This window comes from Actinia tenebrosa, unplaced genomic scaffold, assembly GCF_029948245.1.
Source record: "Actinia tenebrosa isolate PJP-AT-01 unplaced genomic scaffold, QUT_ActTen_1.0 PGA_scaffold6__47_contigs__length_16458017, whole genome shotgun sequence".
Lineage (NCBI taxonomy): Eukaryota > Metazoa > Cnidaria > Anthozoa > Actiniaria > Actiniidae > Actinia > Actinia tenebrosa.
The window spans coordinates 11,274,169-11,289,082 of record NW_028292583.1 but is presented as its reverse complement, the minus strand read 5'-3'; the positions used below and the strand labels follow the sequence as shown (position 1 = coordinate 11,289,082).

At 38.2% G+C, this 14,914-nt stretch overlaps 2 protein-coding genes across 2 annotated transcripts; both read left to right on the top strand.

The window, feature by feature from the left end:
* Positions 1-239: 239 nt before the first annotated feature.
* Positions 240-7,154, top strand: LOC116297591 (protein-serine O-palmitoleoyltransferase porcupine). The gene is made up of 11 exons (XM_031705852.1): positions 240-720; positions 1,268-1,311; positions 1,841-2,022; positions 2,370-2,476; positions 2,799-2,933; positions 3,654-3,754; positions 4,068-4,144; positions 4,722-4,785; positions 5,222-5,307; positions 6,049-6,156; positions 6,563-7,154. The coding sequence occupies exons 1-11, from the start codon at positions 314-316 to the stop codon at positions 6,674-6,676; spliced, it is 1,425 nt and encodes a 474-aa protein (XP_031561712.1). The 5' UTR covers positions 240-313; the 3' UTR covers positions 6,677-7,154.
* A 978-nt stretch (positions 7,155-8,132) lies between these two features.
* Positions 8,133-10,007, top strand: LOC116297549 (caveolin-1). The gene is given in 3 exon segments (XM_031705796.2): positions 8,133-8,338; positions 9,505-9,660; positions 9,662-10,007. Coding segments are annotated over 3 exon segments (447 nt in total). The 5' UTR covers positions 8,133-8,224; the 3' UTR covers positions 9,839-10,007.
* Positions 10,008-14,914: the final 4,907 nt, after the last annotated feature.

Genomic DNA, 14,914 nt, shown 5'->3' with positions numbered 1-14,914 from the left:
TCTACCTAAATTTTCTCTTTAAAGTCAGTGAAATTGGAATCCAAGAACGATGTCCGAACTTTTTGGTGACCGTATTAAACACAATTCAAGCTAGCGCGGAAAAGGTGAATAGGGTGAAGAAAAAAGACTGCCCCACCTCTCCCTCGACACAGGGAACCCAAAAGATAAGTGACGTGCGCATGATTAAACATAAATCACCGCATCTGCATTGTTTTGATTTTCAATTTTTGCGGGAATTTTTGGAATATTTTCTTTGGGACTTCAAACACACAAGGCCTCATTATATTGGACTCGAACACGCGGTCTATTCGCGATGGAAGACTTCGATCTCGCAGATCTTGAAAATGACTTCATGTACGAAGATTTGAGCCCAGATTTATACGAATATTACCAGCAAGAGGACTTATCTTCACGGCGATTTGGCTTCATGCATACTTTTAACCAGTGCTTTTGGCCGACAACGACCCAAACAGGAGAAATCGTAGGTCCCTTGTTAGGTCTTTGCCTTGTTGTGAGGGTTATATCGATCTTACCTGTGCCAAGATGGACTGTACACTTGGTTTCCTTGGTAACTGGATGTATAACAATGTACGTATTTGTGAACCAGTATGTATGGTATCCAATTATCATGTGCCTGGTTGGGTACCCTTTGGTTTTTGTGCCTAAAGGATATAGAGGACCACTTATGGCTGCTTTGTGTCTTGCTTATATACTGACATGGTAAGTACACTGTAGGGACTATATTGGCCTGGTTATTGCTATTCCAAGTTCTTAAAACAATGTGTCGAAGGGATATATTTCTAATATAGCATATATTACTTCCCCTAAAATAGTCCCAAAATGCACTGCACAAACCAAGGGTCCTTTTTACATACTAACAAGGTGAATAGACCATAGCAACTATATTTGATACAAAAATATAATACCTATTGATTATGTACATAGTGGTATATCAATAACTGCAAACCCCCACTATATTTCCCTATTATGGGTCCTTTATATATTAGCCATTCCGGGGATAAGGAAAAAAACTGGGCCGGGTTTGATCTTGCAGTTTGTGGCAAGATTCTTGTCAGGTTCTTCTCATGTTCATGCAATCACTATCCTGGCACACAGTCAACCTTGGTATTTATCTAGTTTCACTTAATGCTTATATCTTTAGTGAAAATTATGCCTGATGGTGTTGAAACATCAAGAAAATTGTAGTAAACTTGTTGTCATAAATTTTATGATGGAAATTATGTGGTTCATTATATTTATTTTTCAGTGAAATATTCATTGCTTCTCCTGACTCATGGCATAAAGTGAGAGGTTGGTACAAAAAAAGATTTTGATTACCATAATAAGTAAATGAAATGCAAAGCCAAATTGTCTATTTCCAGAAATTATCCCCCCCCCCCCCCTGGAGAATTTTTTAAAGAGCCCCCTACCCCCAGAAATTCCAGTTTTCTTTTACATACAAACTCTGTCATTTTGTTCTTACTCTGATCCCCACACCTCAGAAATTCCAAATTCCTCTGAGTATGGATAATTTCTGGAGCTATACATTATAACATACCCACAATATAATCAGCTCATCTACACCTCACAATATAATCAGCTCAACTCAGTTACACCTACTACAACTCTTACAATTCTTTTTGGCTTAAGGCACCTCCCATGTGCATTCAGTACTGGATACACACACATTGAACATTGACTATTCACCATCCTTAAAGAAAACAATATATGAGCTGGAACCATGGATTTGGGATGGGAAAGCTCACTCTCACAGTTTCGCTCTTCCAAAGCTAGTTTTAACTGGTTTGTCCAATAAGATTCAACTTTTTTCATATTCAAGGTTCTCAAATGATTCTAGCAATGAAAATAATCAGCATTGCCTTTGATAGTGATCAAGGTTTGTTATCCAAGACGCCCAATCCACTGGAATATTTTGGGTATGCATTAAGTGCAAATGCAGTGATCTTTGGACCATTTATGAGCTATGAAAACTATTCTCAGATTCTAGCTGGAAAAAGACTGGTAAGATGTCTACACAAATATTATCTTAGTTAATAAAGGGGTGTAATGATATTGTCTGTAATTTTAAGCTTTAAAACTGGAACATGTTTGTGCATCCCCAATATTATAACTCATTTCTGCATTGAATTGTTGTCTGTTGCTTTGATACAAACAACAACTTATAAGACAAGACAAACAAAATATGTTTTTACCCAAGCTAGACCACAATGCACCATGTTTCAGAAAAGACCTATGAAAAGAGATCTTGGTCTTATGAGGGGTATTTTCTAGTTACCCAGAGGGTTACCTGAAGCAAAACCATTGAGGAACACAGGTAACTCACATCTGTCTACAATTTTTTTTCACAGAGCTTTTCATGGTTTTTTGGAGTTTTGAGAAGTTTTGTGTTGTGCTATGTTTGTTTGATCTATTCAGTTTGCATTTCTCCATACATATTTGCTCAGAATGACCACAAGTAAGTATAGTTCCTACTATTATCCTTCACAAGGCATCCACCTTCAATCATATGCATTGGGAGATCTTGAAAATGGGGAAAAGCCATCTTTATAAAAAAACATTCTGGTAAAAATCGTCTGATAAATTATCTATTTTTTAAACTCCTTTTCTCTGTCTATGCCTTTATGGAATTGAAAAATTTAAAGATGCAATCTGGTCCCCTACCTATACCTAGTGTTGCAGTAAGATATCTTTAAATAATGGGTTCATAGTTATCAGTAGGAGAGGGAAGAAAAGAGTATAATAGCATAGCATGCTGATATTTTTTTTGCGGTTTTCAGGTGGCTGGTAGCCTATCAGACAGCCATGTCATTCAGATTCAGCCATTATTTTGTCAGCTACATGTCAGAATGCACTAGTGTTGTAAGTGGTGTTGGTACAGAGGTGACACAAGATGAGAAGAAAGTCACTAAATGGTATTATTTCTCAATTGACACGGTTTTCTTTGTTATTCACAAGGCTTTATTTTTGTTATAACCCTCATTATAAATGTGAGGTCAATATATAGTTATTAACCCGGTTAGTAACTATATATAGACCGTTCGCATTTATAATGAGCAACATTTGATAGAAAACCTCAATTGATAAATAAAATACTTAATTACCTTGAACGTCGGCAATAAGCCTATACATACCTCGGGCCTGTGGCCCTCAGGATGTATATGGCTTATTGCCTCCGTTCTCGGTAATTAACTCTTACAAATAAAAGTTAGAACCAGAAAAACTCAAACTCCTTTACTCAGATATTTTCATGTGTGTAATGGTCTTTTTTTTCTTCCTCCCTTCCTTCCTTGTTTTCTTGCTTCTCTCCTTCCTTCCTTCCTTCCTTCCTTTTCTTCCCTTCCTTCCCTCCATTTTTCCCCTCCACTTCTTTCTTCCTCTTATCCTTCCTACCAACCTTCTTTCCTTTAGTCCTCCCTCCCTTCCCCTTCCCTTCCTCCTTTCCATCCTTCCTTCCCCCCATTCCTCCCTTCCCCCCATTCCTCCCTTTGATTCTCCCCTTTAATCCTTCCCTCCACTTTTCCCCTCCATTCCTTCCTTCTTTTCTTTCTTTCTCCTTTCCTTCCTTCCTTCTCTCTTCTTCTTTCCTTCTTCTATGTTTGGCAAGTCTATCATTTCTAATATCTTCATTAAAGGCAATTTGATGTAGCCAGACCACAGCATGTTGAGCTCCCACGATCTCTTGTTGAAGTTGTCATTCACTGGAATGTTCCCAACCATGTCTTTCTCAAGAACTGTAAGTTCTAGTCAAGTGGACCTTTTCTAGGACAGCAATGTTGGCTGGAGCAATATTTTTTTAAATATCAATCAATCAATCAATCAATAATTATTTATTCCTCGCTTTTCTTGGATCAACATAGTACCACGTAAAGGAGGTTTATTAACTACCACTCCCCAACCCACCTAATTAGTGCATTTTTCTCCCTTCACTCCCCAAAATCCCAAATCAGAGCTGAACTACTACTTCTGGCCCAGAAATTAGCGCACTAGCTGTTTCTCACTATTTTGATATTACTAACGGCTTTGACACTGTTTGTTTAATTTTTCAGATGTGTTCAAGAAAGCCAGGTCACTTGGTAGATTCGTTGCTATTTTATTAACCTTTGGCTGTAGTTCTTTACTGCACGTGAGTATGGTGCCTATGATTTAGAGCCGTTTTTGTATGACTGTGAAAAGCTCGGTACCGTTAGAGTGCCTTGCCGTGACTGAAATCTTTTCTAGAATTTTTAAAGGCTGATTTTTTCCTCGCTAAAATTTGATTGCACTAGCAATGCCGTACTTTGGCGTATGTGTCCGCGCAGTGTCGGTACCATGTTTCGGGCATTTGATCTAATGGAGAAAAATTCTCGAGCAATGCGATTGGTCTGGCGTATCCCTTGCCGTGTCACGACCCTACGACCGTGTTCGTGCCGTGAGCTTTTCACAGTCAAGTTATACGAAACTTCTCTTTGGCCGACTAACTCTACACTCACAGGTGCTGCGTATGAACCGAAAAACCGCACGACACATTGTACCGGCGTCATCCTTTGAGCCAATCAAACTGCGCGAGATTGCGGTCACGCGGTCATAGCCACACAAGAGCAGTTGCTCTAAGGTCACAAGAGGCGAACGTACCGCTAGGCGACCCTCGTGCGTCATGTTTGAACTTTTTTTTGCTCGTAAGAAACCATCTGTAGTTATTTTTGGCATCTCGTTATTTTCAGGGTCTGAATTTCCAACTAACTGCCGTGTTGCTGTCTATAGGGATGTATGCATATATAGAACATGGTGAGTTAGTTGCTATAGACTTCTAGATTGCGTGTAATGTTTTTTTATTTTCATTTCAGACCACTTGTCATTCTCTTGAGAATAAGATTATTTATTTGAATTGCATCCATCTTCCTGTGTCTTATCATGCGCAACTGTTAAACAAAGAAGTAATACTCTAGGGAATGACACGTGGTCTGAAATGGGAAAAAATAGGCCCAAGATAAAGAGGTATATCGCACATCTCTTGGGTTCTTGAATTTTTGCACCTTTGAAAATCCCGACCAGTTCCGACTCCCCACCCTAACACGAACCTCTGTCATCCACGGGAACCCTTCCTCGTTAAGATTCGAGGAATCCACGGGCTCCACCATCTACCAAAGCTCTAAAGCAAAACATTTTTAAGGTATCAATGACATTTCCTTTATTTAGTATGATTCTCGATTTTTCCCTCCAGTTTTTCGTAGTAAATTAGCGTCGCTTTTCAGCGCTTGTATCATGGCTCGAAAATGCCGACCAGACTGTGGACACTTCCACAAGGAGGTAAGCTAGTAACGAAGGATAGTGATCAATCAGAGCTGTGTTCCCCTGATTATGAGCTGATCAAAATCGGTGCACGGATCGAATTGGGACTCGTTTGGTTAGGTTTTGCGAAGTGAGGAAATCCAGATAAATCTGGAGAACCTGGAGAAAAAAACCTCGACTTGAGGCCTAACAAACTCTATTCTATTTCTCTTTCTCATTCGATACATACCGCTGTTTTTAATTACCAAGGACTCATTTATCAGGTTAGGGAACCGGTAGAGAATCGTAAAAGAACCAGTCAGTATTTGGAAAAGAAAAAAAAAAAGAAACATGAAACATGTTTGCTCGCCTACAATGGGAATCAGAGGTGGCGTAGTAGTAGTGCATTGTTCTGTCATCTCTGGGATCACGGTACGATTCCTGGACTTGGCATTACACGTGGGTAGAATTCGTTGGGTCTTTCTCTTGATTCGAGGGTTTTTATCCGGGTTCTAAGGTTTTCCTAACACGCTGAATTCCAATTAGATCTGTGAGCCTGTTAACCGTGCTTTGACTTTGAGGCTAGTATGTTCAAGTTCTCGCCTTAGCATTGTTTTAGAAGGCGCTCATGTACGATCAGTATTCTGTTCAGTCGATTTATAAGTGTGTGCGAGAGAAAATGAATTTTGTCTTTGTCAGGTGCGCCAACCTGAGATGAAAGAGCATTAAAAAAGTTGAACTGTTTGGTATTTATATGTACTCCATTGTTTATTTTTATAGGGTCAGTTCTGGGTTCTAGCGACCAATCTGTCGTTCGGTTTTCTCTCGGTGTTTCATTTGGCGTATCTTGGCATCATGTTCGGTGGTGATGCATCTGAACAAACACAGGTTTGTTGTTTGTTTGTTTTCATAATAGTGCGCCTAAGCAAGAAAAAAAAATAGGGAGAGAAATATAAAGGAAGAAGAAAGAAAAAGAGAAAGGAAGGAAGAAAGAGAGGAAGGAAGGAAGGAAGGATGAAAGAAAGGCAGAAACAAACCAACAAACACACAAACAAACGAATGAACGAACAAACCAACTATGGATGGATGGATGGATTGAGGGAGGGAGTAATGGATGGGTGGAGGGAGGGACAGAGAGGGAAGGAGGGAAGGAGGGAGCGATGGATAGATTGGTTGGATGGAAGAAGGGAGGGAGGGAAAGAAAGATGAATAAGTATGTATTTTATCTGATTAAAGATTGATTTTCGGGTTTTCACTAGGTTTGCTTTGTTAATGAGGTCATTTTTTATTTCAGGGCTCCAGCATGAGTTTCACGTTAAAGAAGTGGACTGAACTCGACTTTGCTAGTCACTGGGTCGCTATGGCAACGTTACTCCTATCAATAATCATTCCTAAGACTAATGCATGAAATATTTACAAGGTATATGATTATATTACGATGGATGCATCGATCAAAAATGCGTATGATCGAGAGAGAAAATGAACTAGTTCGTTTTCCCTTTGTACGATCCATTCCCGAACCCATGGCTTTAAAAAACCTTTAAATTTTATCGAAACCTTGAAACAACCTCAGAGCTGTACTAAGTCACGGCACGGCTTATTAACAGATCGAATTGGAATTTAGTGTTAGGTTCTGTGGAGGTAGGAAAAACTCTGCGGAGAAAAACCTTGAATGAAGAGAGAGACCATACAAACTCTTCTTACATGTGATGTCATCCCCTCGATTAACTATGCAGGAATTGAACTCGAGACTCCAGAGGCGAGCCACTTCAGCTATGTAATCCTTGAGTCTTCTCTTCCTTATCTTTCTCTTCCTCTTAAATGAAATTTCCTCTGCAGATTTATAAATAGTAGATTTTATTTCAATAAAAAACATTTGTAGTAAACAGGAAGCCCAGTCTTCTGTATCTTCTATATCTTATAGCTGTTACTGACGAAGCAACTAGTGAATGTCAGAACGTTCATAATCCTTGAAAATTTGCTGAATTCTCGTTTGATCTGTTTTCTTACGCTGTTAGCGATTTCAGTTGATTAGAACAGCGCTCATAAAACTGAATAAAAACTTTTTCCACGCAGGAAATCGAAGCTGAAATATTTATACTCATAATAAACTCTACAAAATTACAATTAAATCCCAAATTGTACTCTGTAGAGTCCCAATTAATTTGCTCAATTTTTTGAGTGTATTATAAACAAAAAATCGCACAATCTTATCGTACAATTCTGATTTTATAGATACTCGTGATGTTTTGAAAGTTCTCAAATTGGACTTACCTAAAGGCCCGTCCAATTTTGAAAACTTTCAAAACATCACTCGTACCTATAAATACCGAGTTGTAGTCGATTTCCTAGACAAATAAAGTAATAACGCCATTCGTGCTAATAGTTCATTAAAATTATTTTGTCATATTGCCAATAATAAAAATACTTTTAGTCCAAACAAATAAAAACTCAAAACTCTGAAACTCTGTTTTTGCAACACGGAATTAATATTTTTAATTAATATTTACTTGTCAAATTGTTTCAGGATTATCGTTTCATTTTGGCTTTCTTTGATTATCGTTTATTTACTAAATTGATTTTATTGTGACATTGGCGGATAATGTTAGTTATTATCATAATTTAATTCAATTTTTGATATCATTATCCATTCTTAGTTCACGAGGTTTTGTGTGGAAGCCACTTCGAAGCCATGTTGGTTTATTGTTCCTGTGCGCGTTTATAGTACCCGTAAGTCAATTGTCTTCAGTTTTGATTTGTTTTCTTTAAGATTTTGTAAGCCAATCAGATTCGTTCTCCAATTACATTAAGCATATGATTATCTCAAATAAACAATGAAAAATGCATGAAACAAAGAACCCATGCAAGTAGCGTCGTGATATTTTTGGTCTTTTCGTCTTGACTTCAAATTTAAACCAAACGAACTCAGAAGCCTGGTTAAGTCAGTTCAAGCAAGATGTCGACCGATCAAGTGTCTGTCGAAATCCGAGGAAGCCAGAAAGAAATTAATCAAGGACATCAACTGAATCTGGGAGATAGGGACCCGACTCAAATGAATGACCACGTGAGGGTAAGAAAGATATCCGACTTTTATGTTACACATAAGGGCAATTTAAGTGCCTTATGTATAGGGGCTCTTGAATATGTCCATATACTTGAATATCTCTTTATACTTGTCAAATTGTGCTTCAAAAGATATATGAACATCTCGATCAAACGCCTATGATTACGATTCTGATTCCAAAGAATTGTTATGCTGTAAAGAGGAGAAAGTTATCATCTTAGACAAGTTTTTTTGTCTTGAGGTGAGACGATTCACTTTAATTCTAAACTTTGATCCTCTTTTAAGAAGTTGACCAACAACTCTCTTTCATTGTACTTATAGTAAGAAGCAAAAGTCTGACAGACTAGTTTTGGGAACGCTTTGATCATAGGAACTGAGGCCGGAACGGAACTATAAGTGAGTTGGAGCGTTGTGTGCATAGAATATTAAATGAAGTGGTAGTGCGTGTGAGCGAAAAGTGTCCCCAATTAGTGCGATAATACGCACTAATACTAATACGATAATACGATTCAGTCATTCAGTTATTTTTTGCGCTTCTCTTTTTCATTTCCTGCACGGATAGTTATAATTAGACTCTTAGACAGCGTATGAACAAATTGTTATCAGCAATCAATGATGTTTCAGAGCAAGTTCTTTTTGACATTGCCAAAAATCGCGGGACGTTAAGTTTATAATACACTGATCAGTAGACTTTTTTTAAAGCCATTCGACGGTCCGCGCATCACACTTGCTCTGCGCTTAGCTTATGTACCTCCAGCGGGCTAGCACGTGTGTCTTGGTTCAATCATACATGCCTTGTGGGCTTAATACGCATGATACGTACGGTCACATTTCGATCGCTGATGGTGATGGTGATGGTGATGGTGATGGTGATGGTGATGGTGATGGTGATGGTGATGACGATGATGCTGATGCTGATGATGCTAATGCTGATCATAATGATGATGATGGTGATGATGCTGATGATGCTGATGATGATGCTGATGGTGGTGATGCCGATGATGCTAATGCTGATGATGATGATGCTGATGATGATGACGATGACGATCATGCTCCTGATGATGATGAGGATGTCTATGTTGTTCGGCCGCTGTTCTTAGTGACGGTAGAAATTATTGGTGTCTTATGAGATCGTCTCATGAAGTACTATTGTAAAACTATTCTTCCTATAGGTATTTTATCAAGACGTTTTCGCCGAACCAGAAGGCACGCACAGCATCGATGGAGTGTGGAAAACATCCTTCTCGACCTTTGTAGCCACTAAGTACTGGTGTTACCGCATCCTGACGGCCATCTTTGGTGTCCCTACAGCCATTCTCTGTGGGATGTTATTTTGCGTGTCTTAGTTTTGACTACATCTGGTGTATCATGCCCTGCCTAAGAGGATACCTCATTGAGCTCCAGTGCTTTGGTAAAGTCTGGGGACTTTGTATTAGGACATTCTGCGACCCTTTCTTTGAGTCTATATCCAAAGTGCTTTCTAATATTCGTATCAGTAAAGGATAACCATGTCCGACACAGGAATCCCATACTAAAGGAAAAGAAACTGGCATTAAGAGTAGCTGTGGAATATCAGAACTTAGAACCGCATGCATATTTCATGATTTATTATTATTACTAGTTATCATTTATCATTTATTAATCATATCTAGAAGTAAATTCGTAAATCTACATGCTAATGAGTTAATGTTATTATTGTAAGTGAGGTGTGCATGATTTGGAGCGGATTAAAGTATGTTAAAGGCGCGATTACACGAAGCAATTATTTTCACTGCAACTTGTCTCGCAACGGCGTTGGTGCAACTGAGATGCAATCGTTGTCAAAAGTAGAAACGAATAGTCCCTTTCACAGTTCCCTGCGCCATCTTGAAAGGCAGTCGAGCCTTTGCATCGAAGAGAGACGAACGATGAGCTTGCAATGATAGAGACCTTTTTTAAACAGCTTTTAAAAGTTATTCACAGGTCCCTAGCTATCATTGCAAGGCACGGCTACCTTTCAAGATGGCGCAGGGAGCTGTAAAGGGGACTATTCTACTTTTGGCAACGATTGCAGTAACTTGTCTCTCAACATTTTTCAAATTGCGCTGTAGGTCACACGCTTGCAATGCTCCATGCAACTTCTGTCGCAACTACGTTGAGAGACAAATTGCAGAGAAAATTGTTCCGTGTAATCGCGCCTTAGATAGCAATACTGTGAAAAGGGGTATTTAACATTTACCCGAAAAACTATAGAAATTCTGATTGGAAAAACGAATGGTATGTATCATAACAATTCGAAAGTTCTGGAAAAGTCGTTCTTCCGATTGTTTTCCGCTCTTTTCGGTTCTTTCAGTAGACGCATGTATCATTTTCCGGAAGACAATGTCCCCCTCCCCCTACCGAACAAATTTTCAACCGGCGGCAAAATGGTGGGGAGGGTTACGTTATTTTAAGAATTTGGTTAGGGATGGGGGGATGTTTGTAAAGATTTCCATGTGTTTTTGCCGACCCCCTTGCGCTAATAAATGAAACCCCCCTAAATGGTAAGCACTGTACCAACTAGTTTAGAACTTGCCAAAACAATCAAAACTAGGAAATGAATAAAAAACTGACATGCCTCATTGTTCTTGCAAAAACTAATGGAAAACCGGCACAATTGCATGATAAACGTAAATATAGCCTCCTTTGCAGATGACTGCCACAAAGAACGTCTGCAAAGAGGCGCGCTAATATAAATGCATTAGGAAATAGTCCAGTTTCGAATTCTCTTTTGTTCAGTCTCGGTTGTACGTTATTCAGCTATTCAACCAAAATCCGTGGCATTTTAATCAACTCGAATTGTTCCGTAGTACGTATATTCCTTACTCTACAATGGACCTTAATAAAAGAAAAGAACACATTTGTACACAATTGAGGCTGAGACTGAGAAGACTGAAGACTGAGCAAAGGCGAACTCGAAATGGGAGTATTAAAGCGAAGCAGAAAGAAACTATATTCGTTTCACAGGGAATACTTTTATCTCTTTAAATAAATAAAAAACTTGTAAACAAAGCCCAGATTAAATATTTTAATTGTTCATATGAAAAAAAGAATGTACTAATTTAAATAAATTACTTCTTCGCTTTCTCCGATCGGTGGATAAAAGTGATTTCATTGAAAGCGACGAAAAAGCATGAAAAGCAAAGATTGATTCCTATTGGAAGCGAGCTCTTCATTGACAGTTTATTCCACGTGCAAATAAAATATTAACCAATAAAACAGAGGGCGTTTCGATGATAAGATTCTATTGGACTAGACTTTTTGAATGACAGCTTAAAAAGCGCGAAAAATAGACTGATGCTATTGGTAAAAGCGTGTCGCATTATCACGAGCAATAACAATAGCCAATCACGTCGAACGTAGTCTAATCTTATTGGCTGGTATTGTTTGATTGACGGTTGATTCATGAGGAATGCAGCATTAGGTTTCTGGTTTGTGGGGCTTGACTTCATAATCAAGTTGACGTGTAGAAAGTCAGGTATGTACCACTCTGTTCCTGCAAAAATTACCTTAAAGTTAACCATTTTTCTTAACTTTTCCACTTTTGGCAATTCAAATGTGTAGTTTTACACAGGACCTTCCTAGCCACAAGATGTAAACGCTATTTTTCTTGCTTTTTTTGACGTAAAACACTTTTTATCATCCCGAAAAGATACGAGTTACCAACAGCTGATAATTACGTGACTGTACTGTGCAGCGGGAAATACAAATTATTTGGAAACATTTTTTACTATTGAACAAAAATATTTGCCGAGTTGAACAGTTCTGTGTTGTTTTTTAATGTCTTCAGCAGAAGTTTTACAATTTTGCTTCAAGAAGAAAAATTCCATTCACGGTGTCGACTGAACGCACTGTGCTCAGCTGATAATTACTGGGAAGCGGGAAATACAAATTATTCGGAAACTTTCTTTACTTTTGAACCAAAATACTTGCCGAGTTGAACATTTCCCTGTTGTTCCTTAATGTTTTCAACAGAATTTTCATAAATTTTGAGAACATTTTCATGCAGTGCAAAGCGACCACGAGTCCAAAAGACCACAACTTCTCTTGCTTTTTACAACTTTCTTCAATATTGTTATAAGTTATATCATTTTATTGTGCATATAGTCTTATTTAGATATTGTAACTTTAGAAGATTATTTTATCTGAGTTTTGATGCGTTTTTTTTTTCCTCATTAGACGTAAAATGTTTCGATTTGGTTTCGCGCGCTTTTCAATACTCTGCAACTTGGATTCGTTTGAATAGTTGGCCTTTATTGTTCTGTCGATGAAAAATCATTCATTTTGAGTTACTGGGCTTATAATTTTCCACTTTTCTTTGAAATTTCGTAAGCATTTTCCAAATTTTAAACAAATTTCTGACGTTTTCATTTTGGCGCGCTTTCATCTTCCTTGACGAAAGTCGTCGATGAAATTTTTAAGACTTTTCAATTCTTGTTTGTCAATATTCTTTTTCACCGTTATGAAAAGAAAAGTGTTTTTCACCAAATACTGACATTTTTTACATTTTTCAGGTTATTATTCATTATTGGAAGTGGTTATATAAAGTACTAGAAGCAAGAAGAAGACTACTGCGTATCGTAAGACTGAGTTGATGGTGGAAGATCCTGAACAAGTTGAAAGAAAATTTAATTTAAATTTAATCATTTTTGGTTTGGCTGACTCCGAACTTGTTCTTTGTCTTCCTATTGTTGCATTGCAGTTAGATGGAAAGAAGGTGCGGGAGAAGCAGTTCCTAAATCAAAAAGGAACTTGTTCTATACTGAACTCACTAGGTTAGGTCTTTGTCTTGCAGACATTTGCGAAAAATTAATATTTCCGTTCTTGAACGCTTACGTGAAATTGGATTCTTATGCTGCAAGTCAAAATATACTGCAATGTTTTTTGTGATTCGATCTAGAAAGTTCTTAGGTTAGCAGTAAGAGGGATCCAGATGAACAGCTGGTCCCAATAATTATTCGTTTGACAAGAAGCTACCACTATCTTAAAACTAGGAGGGTTATGGCGGATTCTTAGTGTTTTTGACTGGTCGTCTCGACCAGGGTCAATTGGCCAGTATTAGGTTAGCTTTTCTAATGAACTTTAGTCACCAATTTGGCAACGCTGCACGTCGATGAAGACACAGGATCTACATATGTAAGGTGTGAACTTTAGTTTACTGGAGTTCAGGCTTACTTGAGTAACGCTGGCCAGTACCTGATCACTCACTCCCCTCACACAGCGCCTAAGGTTAGATGCCTTCTATTCTTAGCTTAGACTGGCCAGTTGCGTGCTCTCGTAAGACTAGGTACAGTCAGGATCACTCGGCTTAATGTCCTCGCCTCGCCCCTCCCCCTCGGTGGATGGTTGTGATGAAATCCTGACTTGCTTGCTCCAGTGTAGTGATTGCTTTCCAGTCGTGGTTCAAGTTTACCAAGAACAGCCAAACTCGGCTGCCTCCGAGAGGGAAGACAAGTCTGCAATAAATTTCTGTTTCATCATGCAACGGGCATGCCAGTGGTAGCTTCTTTATAGGATAGGATTTTGTATGAAATATACAAAGTTTTATGATTAATGTATATTCATTATTTTTTGTAGTAGTTCTTGTTACTTCTACAGATTATGTTACTAGTTAATTAATTAGTCTTCAAGAATGAATGCTAGGTTGTAGATTTCTTTCTTTCGACCATGTTTTTACTTCGATAGCATGCGGTGGTAGTTCATCATACTCTTTAATTACTCTTGCTCTTAGATCATTTCGATATTTCTATCGTTCGAATATAACCGTTAATTTTCGACGATATATTTAAAGTTCGGTTTTGTAGATTTTGTCTTAGCTTTTTATTCTATCACATAGGTCAATTACGATAGAAATATATTCGATGCTTTGAGTCTTGGATATTCCAGCTCTCTCTGAAGTATTCCTTACTTCCTTGAGAATCCTGGAATATCCTTCCTTTTCTAAGTTTACTCTTATTCGGTAGCATGATGTAATGATAGATTCGAGGGTTTGGGTTCCTGGATATTCCAGATCTCTCTGAAGTATTCCTTACTTCCTTGAGAATCCTGGAATATTCTCCCTTTTCATGATTGCACACACACAACAATCATATACTTTTTTGAAGATGGGCGGGGCCCTAGATAGTTCTTTCTTCAGCTAGGAATATCCCTCCCTTCTACACAAACGCCTCAAGTTTTTTGGTTTTTCAACGAAAGCTTGACAAGCTTTTTGATTTTTCAACAAACGCCTCAAGCTTTTTGTTTTTTTCGACAAACGCCTCAAGCTTTTTGGTTCAACGAACACTTCTGAGTTTTTTGGTTTGCTATGAACGTCTCAAACTTTTTTGGTTTTTCAACAAACGTCTCGAGCTTTTTGGTTTTTTCAACAAACGCCTCAAGCTTTTTGGTTTTTCAACAAACGTCTCGAGCTTTTTGGTTTTCCAACGAACGTCTCAAGCTTTTTGGTTTTTCAACAAACGCCTCAAGCTTTTTGGTTTTTCAACAAACGCCTCGAGCTTTTTGGTTTTTCAACAAACGCCTCGAGCTTTTTGGTTTTTCAACAAACGCCTCGAGCTTTTTGGTTTT